Raw genomic sequence first — 14012 nt, 5'->3', positions numbered from 1 at the left:
TATATTATGTTAAATATATTTACTCATTTAGTTTTGGATTCGATCAATCATTTAACAGCTCTTATTTATGCATTTATTGGTATCAGTTGATTTCGGACATTAACGTTTTAAATTTTGCATGTGTATTTTCCTAATTTTTACATTAGATCTCTCAACTAATCTTTAACTCTTAATTGTCTTAAAGCATTTAAACGGACTCAAATAGTATAGTGTAGCAGTATTTATGCAAAACAGTATACAATTTGAATCTGGCTTTTGTCAATTATCAGTCATAACGTGATGGACAGAATAATACCATCAGGATATCCCTGATTTTTAATATTCGTTACGCTGTCTAATACTGCTGCTTTATTTTTCAGCGGCTTGCATGTTTCTGTGCGTGCATCTATTTAGAGCAGCGAGGTTTATTAGACACATGTCTCTCACCGGGAGTTTTAACACAAGCCGGTCACCACACCACTAGTCATCATGGAGTTCTGTGTGGGGGTATCTGGATATCAGACACCTCTGACTGTCTCCCCCTGCCTTAGGGGACACGAACATCTCTGACTCATTCTTCAGCGTATGTGGGTGATGCACGCAGCTTGCGGGACATCTGCTAACTGTAAACCTGTCAAGAGCAGTCTGGCACCAGTGTACAGAGTACCGTACATTGACTCCGTTTTACATTATTTTTACTTGCATTATCAAAGAGAATTTCATCAACAGCCCAATAAGCAAACGTAATTGCTTCTAACTTGAGGGAGGGGAAAGGATAGGAAGAAAGCGCCTCTTTCCTTTTCAAGCACGCCCACTCAGAAGAGATCTTATCGTCAGTCACTTCGAGGCTGTGGTTTCATTACTGCGTCCTCCTGGCCTGACGGCAGCTGGCATCTCCGCAGAAGCTCCGTTCAGATAGACCACTCGAACTCTAGTGCAGCTATTTCAGATAATATAAACATATTAGAGTATCTGCAAAGATCTCTAGGAGCAATCGTTATCAGGACAGTTTTAAAAGGTGTTTCTTGGTGTGATTTATGACGGTGGATCTCAAATAGTGGGTCGCTGCCCAGAAATGGCTTACTGGTGTGATCCCAGACAGCAGGACAGCTAACCATGTAACTTTTGTACAATCAGGACAGCTGAAGAGAAAAAGACTTTTGTTACTAAATACCTAAATGCTAAAAATATCTCGTTGTTGTTGTTGTCACTTCCATTTGTTTTAAATATCTTTTTATTCATTTGTATTTAGTGTAGTTTACATTTAAAACGGTTTGAAGTACAAAATGGCATTCTTCTATTTCATTATTCATTTAATGTTGTTTCATTTATTTTTGTACCACTTTTTCATAGTTTTATTTTATATATTTCTATTGCAGTTTAGAATTTTTGGCAGGTATTTTGTTTCATTTTTCATTGGTTTTTTGTTTCATTTTAATTTTTTGTTTTGGTTTAGCATGTTTGTTTTAATTTTGTTTCTGCCAGTTTCATTTAGTTTTTCTTTGAGTGTTTATTTTTTTTGTACTGATTTAATTTAGTTTTATATGTACAGTCGAATTTAGTTTTTTGTATATTATTTTTTTATTTTTACAGTTCTTGTTAGCATCGCCGTGTCCTCATTTCTTTAATTGAATCACACTGGTACCGCAGACTGTTACCAAAAATGGCGAAGGGTTGCTAATTAAAGAATTTGATTGCAAACTTTGATTTAATACATCTATCAAAAAGCTGCTTGGCCCTGCCTCTATTGTATCAGATATTTGGTATTCTTAATCTTTTGCACTTTGGTCCCCTCCATCTGTGTTAAATCCTCTTCAGCCAATCGGATTGTGTCGGTTAGCAGGAAAAGCTGATAGCATTTCAAAGCCGCCTCTGTAATCACTAGCTACCACGTCTAACGCTCGACCCCTCTCATTACGGTTATTGTCCGTGGTTTCAGTCCGAAACAACTACCTTACTGCGTGAAAGTGCAGCTCTGAGAAGCTGCTATTAACTATTGATTGAATTATGTGTCACACGACTGAGAGAGCTAGTTATATATAGTAAGGCTGTAGAGGTTGAAGTGGCTCTGTTGTCTTGATACGAAGAAAAACTGTGCACCTGACAGCTGGATGCGTAAGTGTTTCATATGGTTTGAGAGTGAAATTGTATGGTTATGCATACCGTGATGCAAAGACACTCTACGTGGTTTCTATTTTAGCATTCGCTAATGCTGGGTTTACGCTACGTGGTTTTCAAAGTCATCGATCATCAATTTCACATCGTCTCATAACGCTCTCGCGCAAGTCAGTGCGGGTGTTTGTTCTTGCCGTTTCCAGTATTATGATGACGTTGTATCTTGAGTTTAATTTTCGACTACGCACCTGGCATGGGCCAGTGTTGCCACCTCGTGGAAGAACTGATTAGTGCAAAACGTATTCGGTACAACGGCAGCCACATGCGCATGTCCGTTAAGTCCGCGAAATCGTAGGGTGTCCCATTCGTCATTTTAGCTTTTACTGCTGAGCGACCTACACAGCGAACGTCTACCCATCATTCGAAAGCTCGAATTCAGAGGAAGACGGTGAGGGTTTAGGGTGTCGTTTGGGCCTTGTGCGTTGTACGTGGACCTTCGCATACATTTTAAAACCAAAGTATACTTACTTTATACACTTTATACTTGCAATCAAAATTTTATGCAGTTCGTTATGGGGGGTAGCTTGGGGTAATTACTGCATTTTAAGGCGGAAATCCAATTATCATTCATTGACCTCAAAAATGGCTTATCATTTGAAATTGAAACATGTAGGAACTTTACACAGCCGTTAACCTAGATAAATGCGCGCGATTAGGTGCATATCTATGTTTGTGCGTGGTTTAAGCTTTAAGCGAACTACTGTGTAACATGGAGGCGTCGGTAAGATCGCTTTTTTTCCCTGATAACAGCGGAAACAACAAAATTTTTGTTCATACACAGGAGAGCAATACAGCGTTCTAAACTCTACAGGGTCAATCACAAATAAAACAAATGGGAAGCGCTTTCCGCCATTCCATTCTCCATGAAATGAACTAAAACTCGGCATATAGGATACTTACAGATGTGAGAAATATATTTACTTGTCTACTTTAAATCCAACCCATTTTTAATAAAAACTACTACTAATCGACAAAAAACTTTAGTCGGTGCAGCTGTAGAATATTCACACTATGCGATTGTCACTCATGCGCCGAACAAGCACCGATTTGATTTGTCAGTGATCATTTTGAAAACGGGTGGCACCAGTAACAGTGTTTTCGACACATTTAATGCTAATGCAAGCTAACAGTTATGTTAACTGTGACATTGTCTAATTGCATTCACAATTCCAGTGGTGTCCGCTGTCCAAGGGGGCACGGAAAACCTTCTAGGCCGTGTCACAAGAAGCCGTTTGTCATCAAGATGAACAGAAGGGCCCCATGATTGACAGAAGGCCTTACGTAATGTTACGATTCAGATGTCCGGCTGATGAATGTCTCTCGGACCTAAAGGTTAACGCTGTCTGAAAGAATCTTTCTCAGTTTTTTCTCTAGTTAGCCGGTGTCCAGTGTCTGTAGCGTCGGCCTCGTCCCCCAGAGCTGTTTGATTGGCCTCTCTGTCATTAGGTTTAAGTAGGGCACTGCAATCCAGCAGGGATTCAATACCAGCGCTCCATTCACTCCGGCTCTGACTCCCCCAGCCGGCCTACAGCGAGGCTGCAAATTACGTAAGGCAATGTGTGTGCGTCAGTTTGGCCTGAACGCAGCCCAATGTGTTGGCCTCGTGTGCTGGCCCGGGTGTCTCTCCGCCTGCTTCCCAAACACTGCAGATGAAGCCCTGAGAGAGATGGGAGAGGGGATGGATGGTGTTTTCATTAACCTCCACTGCCTGGTGTTTTAAATTAGCGCCAAATTCACAACAGGTCTCATCAACACTCTGAAGTGCCTGTTTTTTTGTTGACGTAATATAGCAGTTTGTACTTTTCAATTAGCTTCTTTTTTTTTTTTTCCTGACTCCTGTGTTTGGCTTCAGAAATGCAAATCTAGTAAATGATCTGACAATGCTTTCGAGTAGATAATGCTTAAATTGCAACGGACCATTATCATAATTCCACCTTTTTAAAATAGGTCTGCCATTTCAATTGTGATAATTAGCCCACATAATGCTATTTATATAATGTTTTTATTGGAACACAGCATGCAGTTTTCAACAAATTCACCCATGAGGCTGCAACCATTACATTAACAGTCCTATTTATGTAAAAAAAAAAAAAAATGTCAGCACAATCTCTAATGGGTCCCGATCCTTGCATGCACATTTTCTTTTTCCTTTTTTTTATGTACAAAGTTAGACCTAAATAGTTATCATATTATATAATGCATTACATTATATTATATTTTTTCAAGAAATTGTTTTATTCATTAAGAATGCATTAATGAAAATTAACAGTGAAGAGATTTGTAAAATTATAAATATTAATTGTCAAAGAAATGCTGTTGCTTTATTCTTTTTATTCATGACAGAATCCAGGAAAAATATGTTTTGCAGTTTCCACCTATATGTTAGATACATAATATGCAGTATTGTTAATAGTAATATTAAAGAAAAACGTTTCAAAGTGACATTTCAGATTTGATCATTTTCATTCCACATTTTATCCATTTCAAATCATGCTTGTTTTAAGTTGAACATCTTTTGAGTTACTTTACAGTCACGTGTGCCTTTTTAATGTTGCACACTATTATTAAAAAGCCTCATTCAATAATTTACATTGCTTCATTTTCCCCTTGCGATGGGACACATTTCTCTCTCTTTCTTTCATCATATTGAGAACAGTACCAGATGATGAAATGCACTAGTTTTCTCTCTCTCGTGGGAATTCCCAATTTTCGTTCAAGCCTGGTTCTATAAGGCACACAAATATGAATAGAAAGTGAAACTACATATTGTAGGAAGCGTTGGAAAGATAAATGGCTGCGCTTGTGCCTGTATTTGTTGAGACTTGTTAAATGAAAATTTGCATGCTCAACAGTCTTTTTGTGCTGTACAGTATACGGCACATTGTGTTCTCTCACTCGCTGACCCCTTACTCTCTCTTGATTTCTCACCACTCACTTACTTTCGTGTTACTTCCACTTTTCTTTCATTGCTCTGCCCTCTCTTTTCTCTCGCTGGCTCTCAGGGGACACCCATTGTCGCACAATATAATTGAATCCCTTTTTCGTTCCATTTTCTCTCATTTTCATTTTCGCAGGCCTCCTTACGCCTTCCAGCATCAACCCACATCTTCAGCATGTGACCTCTGAACACAACCCCTAAGTCTCCTCGCTTTTAATTATCTCTAATTAGTAATTCGATTTTTCAGTCCTCGCAAAGAGCCGTTTAAGACCGTATTAATTGATAAGAATTTATTTTTGAGGCTTTTTAGATGCGAGCCGCCAAGATGTTTTCAGGCACTCGCAGACAAACCAAAGAAAAAAACAGTTCCCCGAGAACCTCAGAAATCCCTTATAGAGTCATTTTAAACACAAGTACCTAAATGACTGATAGATTCCACATGAATCTCTCTCAGAAGAGCTGTTTGGCTTGTTTGCAAATCATCAGGTGCTCAAATTTATTGCATTACGATGTTTAACTGCATGTGTTTGAACTGTTAAGCAGACCTATATCTATAGGCTTTCTCGAAACGGAGCAGACATAGTTGGCACAGTGTGTTGTTATTCAACCTGTTCGGGATATAATTTAATATAATGACTTTTTTTATTGGTCCACCTCTTTAAATGCTACAGTGAAGCCTGGCTGTAAGCTAAGTGCGTTCATTTGTCAAGCCTACCTAAAGGTGATGTGTCCTTTGAGCATTTTCTGAATCGCTTACATTGACTTTCTCTCCCAACAGGTGATATGCATTGAGGATGAGTGCTGTCGGGGAAAACTCGTCGGACCCTGCCAGGTCAGAGGCTCAAAAGCGCAAGGAATGCCCATCAGACCTCCTCGGCCCAAGGTACTTCACCGCAAACCATAGCAGTTTACAGTGAACTCTTGAAACTGCATTCACTGCAGCATACATGGTTTTATTTTGTTTGTATAGCGGAGTGAATTTCTCAGTGTCTATGCTATGAACCGCTGAACTGCAATAATCTTGAGCAGGCCTCCCACCGGTGGAGCTCAGCCTAGATAATACACGTTTCTATATAAAGCCCTTTTCCACTGAGTCAGGAAACATCAGTCTGTATAATTCATTCACAGGAAGGAGCTATGCATGCCCTCTTTTATTGACAAAATTTTCTGCGCAAACTGCTGAAGATGCAGAGCAGCAAATTGAAAATACAACCTGTTTAAGATTGTGCAAAAGAAACCTTTGACTATTTCTGTGTAATAGGCAATGCAGAACAGAGGGTTTTGCTCTTTTTTGTCTTCTTTTGTGTCTGTTGAGCAATGTATTGGATTTTTAATGTAGGTGTTTGTACCTAATGACATAAAGCATTGTTTATTAGGATTGCATATTTTCAAAATTGATTTATTGTCTTGTTGTCTGAAGGTTATACACAGTATAAAAGTGTTTGAAATGACACCTTAAATGCAATTTATCTACTATGTCTATATATATCTAAATATATCAAAACGTTCTAGTTTTTTTTTTTTTGGGGGGGTTCAGAAAATTTGCAATAATTTTGTTGTTGATTGTTAAACTCTGCAAATTTGTTACAATAATGCTTCATGTTGAGATGATACCTTCTGATATTCCCTTGCTTTTTGCCAAAATAGTAAATCAAAGTTGAAACTATTAAGCTGAGAAGATACTTTCGTGATATTTTCCAGTACGGTCATAAGCATGTATTATCTAAATGACAAGTTTGCTCTTTAGTCTGAATCATTTTTTTGTTTCTCTTCACAGTCCCAAACGAAGCACTGAGAAACGCAACCGGGAACATGAAAATAAATACATAGAGGAGCTCGCAGAGCTGATTTTCGCAAACTTCAATGATATCGACAACTTCAATGTCAAGCCTGACAAATGTGCAATCCTCAAGGAAACCGTCAAACAGATTAGTCAAATTAAAGAGCAAGGTAAGAAAACGAATGGGCTCTTCATTGTTACTTCTGTTCATTTTCAATTCAAGTATAAACTCTAGGGCTTGGTGCTGAAAACATAACCTCCACATAGTGTTGCATTCAATGAGCTTTAGCTTAGTCAGACATTTGCGTTAGGTTTGAAGTCATTACCAGGTAACACAAGACACATGTAGGCGTTTAAGGTAGTTTCAGAAAATATTTGGCCTGTGTGAAGATCTTGAGAAAGAACTTGCCAAACCAGCCATCAGTTCCAGATTGGCTTTCAGCAGGAGCCTATCGATTAGCATCATGCTAACTGCGAACATGACTGGGAAAAAAAAATACAGAATCCAAATGCAAGATTTAATTACAAGTCACAGCTTCATTACTTTTCTGCGTTTCTTTTGTATTTTAAAGTTGCCTTGTGTTAGGGAGGATTTTTATTTGATTAGCTTTTTCGTTTGCCAAAAGTATTAGCCGCTAGTTTCGGATTCAAGTGCAGTGCTTGTTACGAGTTACGATTTCAGTTATGCTAATGAATTCTGTAAACATTATACCAGATTTTATCACAAACTTCTGAGAAGAAGCTTAATCGTACCTCACCTATTATCCTTGCTCTGTGATGAGAAATTTCTTGAATAAACTTCCAGGAAATTCTCACGGCACAGTCATGAATGGAGACTGATACAGATTTATATAAATCGTAAGATTGGCTTTTTCCTGCAGGGTTTTCTGCACAAATTAGCATTCGTGTCGTTTTTTAACCGTTCAGACTAGGTGCTGTTTTGACCTGTGTGTGTATCTTCATTGATTCTGACTGGGCTGTGATGGAGATTGTTTGTGATGTGCTGAGTTCTGGGTTATGTAATGCTGAGCAATGTGATGCAAAGCTAACAGCGATGGTCGCCGTCTGCTGCGTCGTCCCGCTCCCCTCCGCTACGCTCGATGCCACACGGCCACAGCATCACACACTGCTCTAACTGTGCTTGTACAGTCTCAAAACTGCCTCCAAACACACACATGGGCCTGTTTTGCCTGTAAACAAGGTCTCAAGTATAGAGCGCAGCAGTCAGCTTTCCTTGTAAAGGAAGAACAACATTATCGACACTCTCAGGAAGCCCTTTAAAGCAGAATCTGCTTTCTGCTGAAAATACGGTGTACTGTGTTTTTGTGTTGTTGTTTTTTTCCATTCAGATCCATAGCAACATGCTTTTGAAGAGTTTTTTTTTTAGTTCCTGTGGTTAAATATGAAACATTTAATTTCATTGAGGCATTTAGGGATTTTAGTATGTGCTGGGTAAACAGTTATACAAGTAATTTAAGTTGCATAAGCGTTACAAAAGGTATTTTATGAATTGTTTTAAAAGGATAGTTCACCTAAAAATGAAAATTCGGTCATTAGTTACTCACCCTCATGTGGAACCCAAATTAGATATTTCAACACATTAAAAATATATTTTAGATGAAATTTGAGAGCTTTCTGACCCTGCATGGGCACAGAAAGGTAGTAAAGACATTAAAATAGTCGATGTGACAGCAGTGGTTCATCCATAATTGCGCTCAAAGAGAAGAAGTTGTTGAAAGTTTTATTTTTGTATTCTTGTAGCTTCATGAAACGAAGGTTTGACCACTAGCTACGTTTCCATCCACCTATTTTTATGCACAATTTGGAATATCGCATAAAAAAAAATCACTGGATTGAAATGCCAAGATGCTCATAAATTCAAAAAATGCAAATCTAATTCTAATAGGATAAACTTTTTGTCCTGATTACAAAAATGTGCATAAACTATTATAGAAGAACTGAATTTACAGGATAAATTTCTCCATGCAAATCAAGAAAGTCATGTGACTTTGCGCTATGAGACGGGATAATAATGATCCCGTTCACACAGCAACTGCATGTTTTATGGTCATTCTGAAATGGATTAGCATTTCTGTAGTCTTAAGTATTTCGGTATAATAACGGTCTTAAATGACTGCATTCCTAAACTGCAGCATCTGCCTTCAAAACACTGACCTCATTTATCGAGTTTCGTCAGCTCATTCTGAGGCGCAAGTAGGCTAACTTTCCTATGTCATATATAAAAACGATTATATTCAGTGCCTTCTCCTGTATTCTTATTGAAATTTAGTGGCACAGTTTACCAGGAAGTGACGTTTTTTGTTCTCTGTGACTCGTCGGATGGAAACGGTGCTTTAGTTGCATATGTTTTATGTGTTATTCCAGTTTTACGCATAAGTTTTATTCGAGTCTTTGGGTGGTAGCTTCTGATGTCACGCGGATTATTTTAATGATGTCCCATGAGGGTGATAAATAATGGCAGAATTTTTGGGTAAACTATGCCTTTAATGCTCATTAAACCAATAATGATGTATGCATTTGAAGGGATATTTCACCTAAAAATGTTCCCATTATGATTTTTTTTTTATTTGAATGGTTCCTTTTTAAAAAGACTAATGAATGTGCGAAAACTGTTATGAGTAGGGGTACTCGAATACTGTGGATATGATATTTCTTTCCCTAGACATGACAAAGATCCTTTCTTCTATATGAATATATTATTATCGATCAGGTGAATATCATAAATCCAACCAACTAGCAAAATATTAGCTCACTTTTGCTAAGCAAGTTGTGATTTGAGGTGTAAATCACAATGCAAATGGTGTAATAGAAGTGCGAACAATAACTGTGATGCTAAGTCATGCTGTTATATAGCAAGCAGAACTATTAAAATGCATAGAAAGCACGATCTGCCGGACATTTACCTGTAAAGGGTATTTTTAGCCTGTAGTTCATCTGCTACACATTAAAGGCCCCAAACTGGATTATTTTTAATTGCACGTTTAATTTGTTCATTAGTAAGTCAGCGCTTATAAATTTTGAGACTGAACAACACCCAGTAGATGACGAGAAATGTAATTCTCCCATGGAGAGTCATGACCTAGTATCCAGCATCAGGCTGTGTGCGGATTGGTCGAGAGCGGAGCCATGGGCGGGGCTTTGAAATGTGACTGAAAGGGCAAATCCTAAATGCCTCAAGAAACTCCATCTGCTGTTGAAATGAATGATATGGCCTGATTCACATCCTTTCTGGAGATAACGCTGCCTTTTTCCTGTTTGATGGGGATTGGCTGACGGAAAGGAAATCGTTTTGGAGCCGAGTTTGAAATGAGGGAGGGAATGAGTTATCACCGGACCTCTGGTGCAGCTGTGCTGGTTTACTAGTCCCTGCTGGGCACCGCAAAGACCTGCTGACACACAACACGCTCGCATCCACTCATCATCAGGAGCGTACGCATGCGTATATCTCCCAGACACACACACATATGCACATATACGGGAAGAGCAGCGTTTGGAGCATCCCAGAACGGTCTGAGGGGGAGGCTGATGGATGGCCCGCTCTCTTTGCCATATGGCTACCCATCTTGCCAGCACAGTTTGCCTCTCTATCGTGTCCTCTGCGAGACCACTGCATCCACTGATAGATCCCGACCACTCTCTTTAATGGATAGGAATAGACAGGAAGTTATTGTGCGATTGAGAATGTGTCACTGACGGCAGAAATTGTTAGTGTTATTTTGATGTTGTCTGTAGTATTGTTATTTTGGTTTCGTTTAATTGTACAGTTGTTATGCTAATGTTTCATTTTCTTCAGTTTGTTTTCGTCATTTTAGTACTGTAACATATTTTAGTTGCAAAGCCAAAATAATGTATGTTTATATGTATATATACATACATATTTCATCATCAATAAATAATACAACAAATAATAATAATAAAAAAAAATTCTCTCTCTCTCTCTCTCTCTCTCTCTCTCTCTCTATATATATATATATATATATATATATATATATATATATATATATATATATATATATATATATATATATATATACATACATATTTCATCATCAATAAATAACACAACAAATAATAAAAACTAAAAAAACTATATATAGTATATATATATAGAGAGAGAGAGAGAGAGATTTTTTTTTTTGTTTTTATTATTGTTATTTTTTGTATTATTTATTGATGATGAAATAAGAGCCAGAGATTTAGTTTTCCTTCTTGATTTAGCTCCATCGCAAGTGGTTTGTTTTGCAGGCGATGTTGTTTACAAATCCTGTCACTTTGTTGGAGAGAATGATGTTCTCCATTCTTTATATAATGGTTTGTTTGGAGTCTGTGTGAGCGCATGTGTGTATTGACGGTTCCATTCGTGTCCGGGCTGTTGGCTGCATGGCTGTTATGTGAGGCTTCACATGCACCCATTTAGCCTGACAGCTTCTGTCTCAAGCGTTGCTAAGGTCCGGATGTGTGCCATAACAACATGTCTCAACAAGAGCATGACAGAATGAAAGAGTGAGAAAGGGGTTTAAAAAAGGTGCTTGTGTGCTGTATGAAATTAAACGCTTTGGTGAGCAGAGAGAGAGAGAGAGAACTGCCCTTTAAAGAAATGCTAATACGCTCAAGCTAGCAGGACCACATGAAGTGTCTTTAATGTAATTTGAAAATAAAACACTTAAACTCTGCAGGATCTAATGAAGGGTTTTAGGTTCTTTTATGGAAATGTTGATGTTTCCAACCGAGGACTGAGTTTCTGACCAAATTAACCGTACTCACTTAGTAGGGGAGACAGGGTAAGCAGTGCCAGTTTTTGCTTAACCTGTCCTTTATTCAAGGAGAAAGGAGAATGAGGAAAAACAAATGTGCCTAATTATATTCCATGATGTCTGCTATCAACCTAAGTTAGAAGAAAGCATCTAAAGGCAACAGAAATATGCTTTTCTTTAAAAGCGTGAGAAAAGGGTTAGTTGAATCATTGGGGAAACAATCTGAGCAGTATTTAAATAAAATTAGAGGGAGATACGTTTAATAACATACTGTTGAATTCCAAAGTCTAATTCATACTGCACATTTTTGTTATGTCCATAAACTAGACATTCTGGGACACTTTGAGCTTCCCAATGTATTTTGCGACCAATGTAATAGCGCTTTTCTGCATAAAACTCAAAATTATGTGTTGAATCACTTGAGTCATGGCAAATCTTTAGTTTATTTGATTTTATACACTGGCAATTCACCAACATGAATAATAATTTCAGACTTGTTTTGACACGCAATGTAATTTTTCCCGCAAGTAGAAAATGTTTTTTGACATCCGAAAACGTTTTCGGATTTCGGAAAACATTTGTGTTTTTGCATCATAATCAGACAGCTGATCTCCCCTTTCCCAATACACCATTACAAATGAAACGCGGTCTACTCACCACGTGGTTTTTAACACAACATAGCAAAGTTATTGAGGACAGTGGTGTTGATGTTCTGTAGTGGGATCGTATCTCATTTCTTTTGTCTTTTTCTGCATCTGTCTCTCCCTCTGCAGAAAAAGCTGCTGCAGCCAATGAGGATGAAGTGCAGAAGGCTGATGTGTCGTCGACAGGCCAAAGTGTTATTGACAAAGATGCCCTTGGACCAATGATGCTGGAGGTGGGTCCGTCGTGTTCTGTTTACTAGGTTACACTGGCTCTACTGAACACGCAAAAAGAAAGCCAAGAACCATGCATGGGAGTGACAGTGAATGCCTTTTTGTGTCCGTTATAAAACCATTTGATGTTTAAACCTCCAGATTATTCCATCTCGTTGCTGAATATAGAGCTCGTGAGCTGACAGCTGAGATGATCTATGCGATTTTTGGCATAGAAAATATGCTCAAGTGTAATGATGTGTCTCTGTTGCTATGTTCTTACTACAGCTATTACTTACTACACTATTTTTCCTAGTTTTCATTCAAGTTTTGCTTGTGTACATCTGTCACCGTAATACTTACTCTTCACTGTAACCTCCGCTGACTACCGTAACAGCTGTCTGCTAAATTAACCAACCGATGAAAGACGTTCTTGTGAGTCAAATCTGTGGATTGATTACTGTCATGCAGGACTGTTGCGAATCTTGAATTAGCGTAATGTGCAAGTTGCATGGATTACTATATTAAGGTTAATATTTTGATTACATAGCAAAATGTCTGGTCTGTATTTAGTATATGGAATTGGGCAAAATCAAAAAAAAAAAATGTTGTTTTTGCTGTTCATTTAGAAAAAAAACTGGGCTGAGTCGTATATTAACACAAAAAACATGGCCACTTATGCATGCCGTCTATATATATATATATATATATATATATATATATATATATATATATACACAAAGATGGATATAGACAAACACACAGTTTTTTATTTATTGTGTGCAATACTGTAACATTATGCAGTGTTTGCTCAACCAGTGGCATGATTTCGGGTCATAACTTTTGTTTTTTATTTCCAACCGAAGGCATCACAGTCCAGTCGTTATAATTCCAATTCTGTTTGCTAATGGGTTGAGTGTGAGTAAAAGGGTTTCTAAAAATACATCTTTATTTTTGGGTGAACTATCCCTTTAAATAACAGCTCAACTCTCTCCAGTGCAAACGAACGACTTCCGTTAGTCGGTCGGTCGGTCGGCCGAGCAGGCAGGATGCCCAGCTCTGAATGAATCCACCCATCCAGTCGCTCCATCTTTCTCTCACACCCTCTCCTCTTTGGGGTATTTATAGCCTCCGAGGTCCTCCGTCACCGAATCAACATGAAGCGGATGCCAAATATAGCCCGCGTGCTTGTGCGCTTGATCTTCCATCTGTTTGAAACGGCCGAAGGAAGGGACAATTCACACCCGCACGCTATAATGCACCTAATTAAAAACCACTTGTGACAAAAGGCCAGAGAGGGGGGAAACTCACCCGACTGGCCTTTTCCACCCGACACCCATAACAGCCCCTCCGGTGTCACCCGGGCACACGCACTCGTGCGCACAAACAGGCCTTGTGTAAAGCTTTCGCAGTTCTGCGCGGCCCCCTGCCCCAGTGAAAAAGCCCATTGTTTGGCGATGGAAGCTGAAGTGTGAGCAGCCATAGGATCCGCTAAAGCAGCTTTGTGTTCT

At 38.5% G+C, this 14012-nt stretch overlaps 1 protein-coding gene across 6 annotated transcripts in view; it reads left to right on the top strand.

Moving 5' to 3' along the window:
• Window positions 1-14012, top strand: part of ncoa2 (nuclear receptor coactivator 2) — an 82433-nt gene that overhangs the window by 30105 nt on the left and 38316 nt on the right. For all 6 annotated transcript variants that reach the window (XM_043225653.1, XM_043225651.1, XM_043225652.1 and 3 more), the window contains exons 3-5: window positions 5871-5975; window positions 6870-7042; window positions 12421-12524. In XM_043225653.1, the coding sequence (XP_043081588.1) occupies window positions 5887-5975; window positions 6870-7042; window positions 12421-12524 (366 nt within the window). In that variant the 5' untranslated portion in view covers window positions 5871-5886. The remainder of the gene's footprint in view (window positions 1-5870; window positions 5976-6869; window positions 7043-12420; window positions 12525-14012) is intronic.

Source organism: Puntigrus tetrazona, chromosome 24 (assembly GCF_018831695.1).
Source record: "Puntigrus tetrazona isolate hp1 chromosome 24, ASM1883169v1, whole genome shotgun sequence".
In the NCBI taxonomy this organism is placed as follows: domain Eukaryota; kingdom Metazoa; phylum Chordata; class Actinopteri; order Cypriniformes; family Cyprinidae; genus Puntigrus; species Puntigrus tetrazona.
This window is presented reverse-complemented; position numbering and strand designations above follow the sequence as displayed.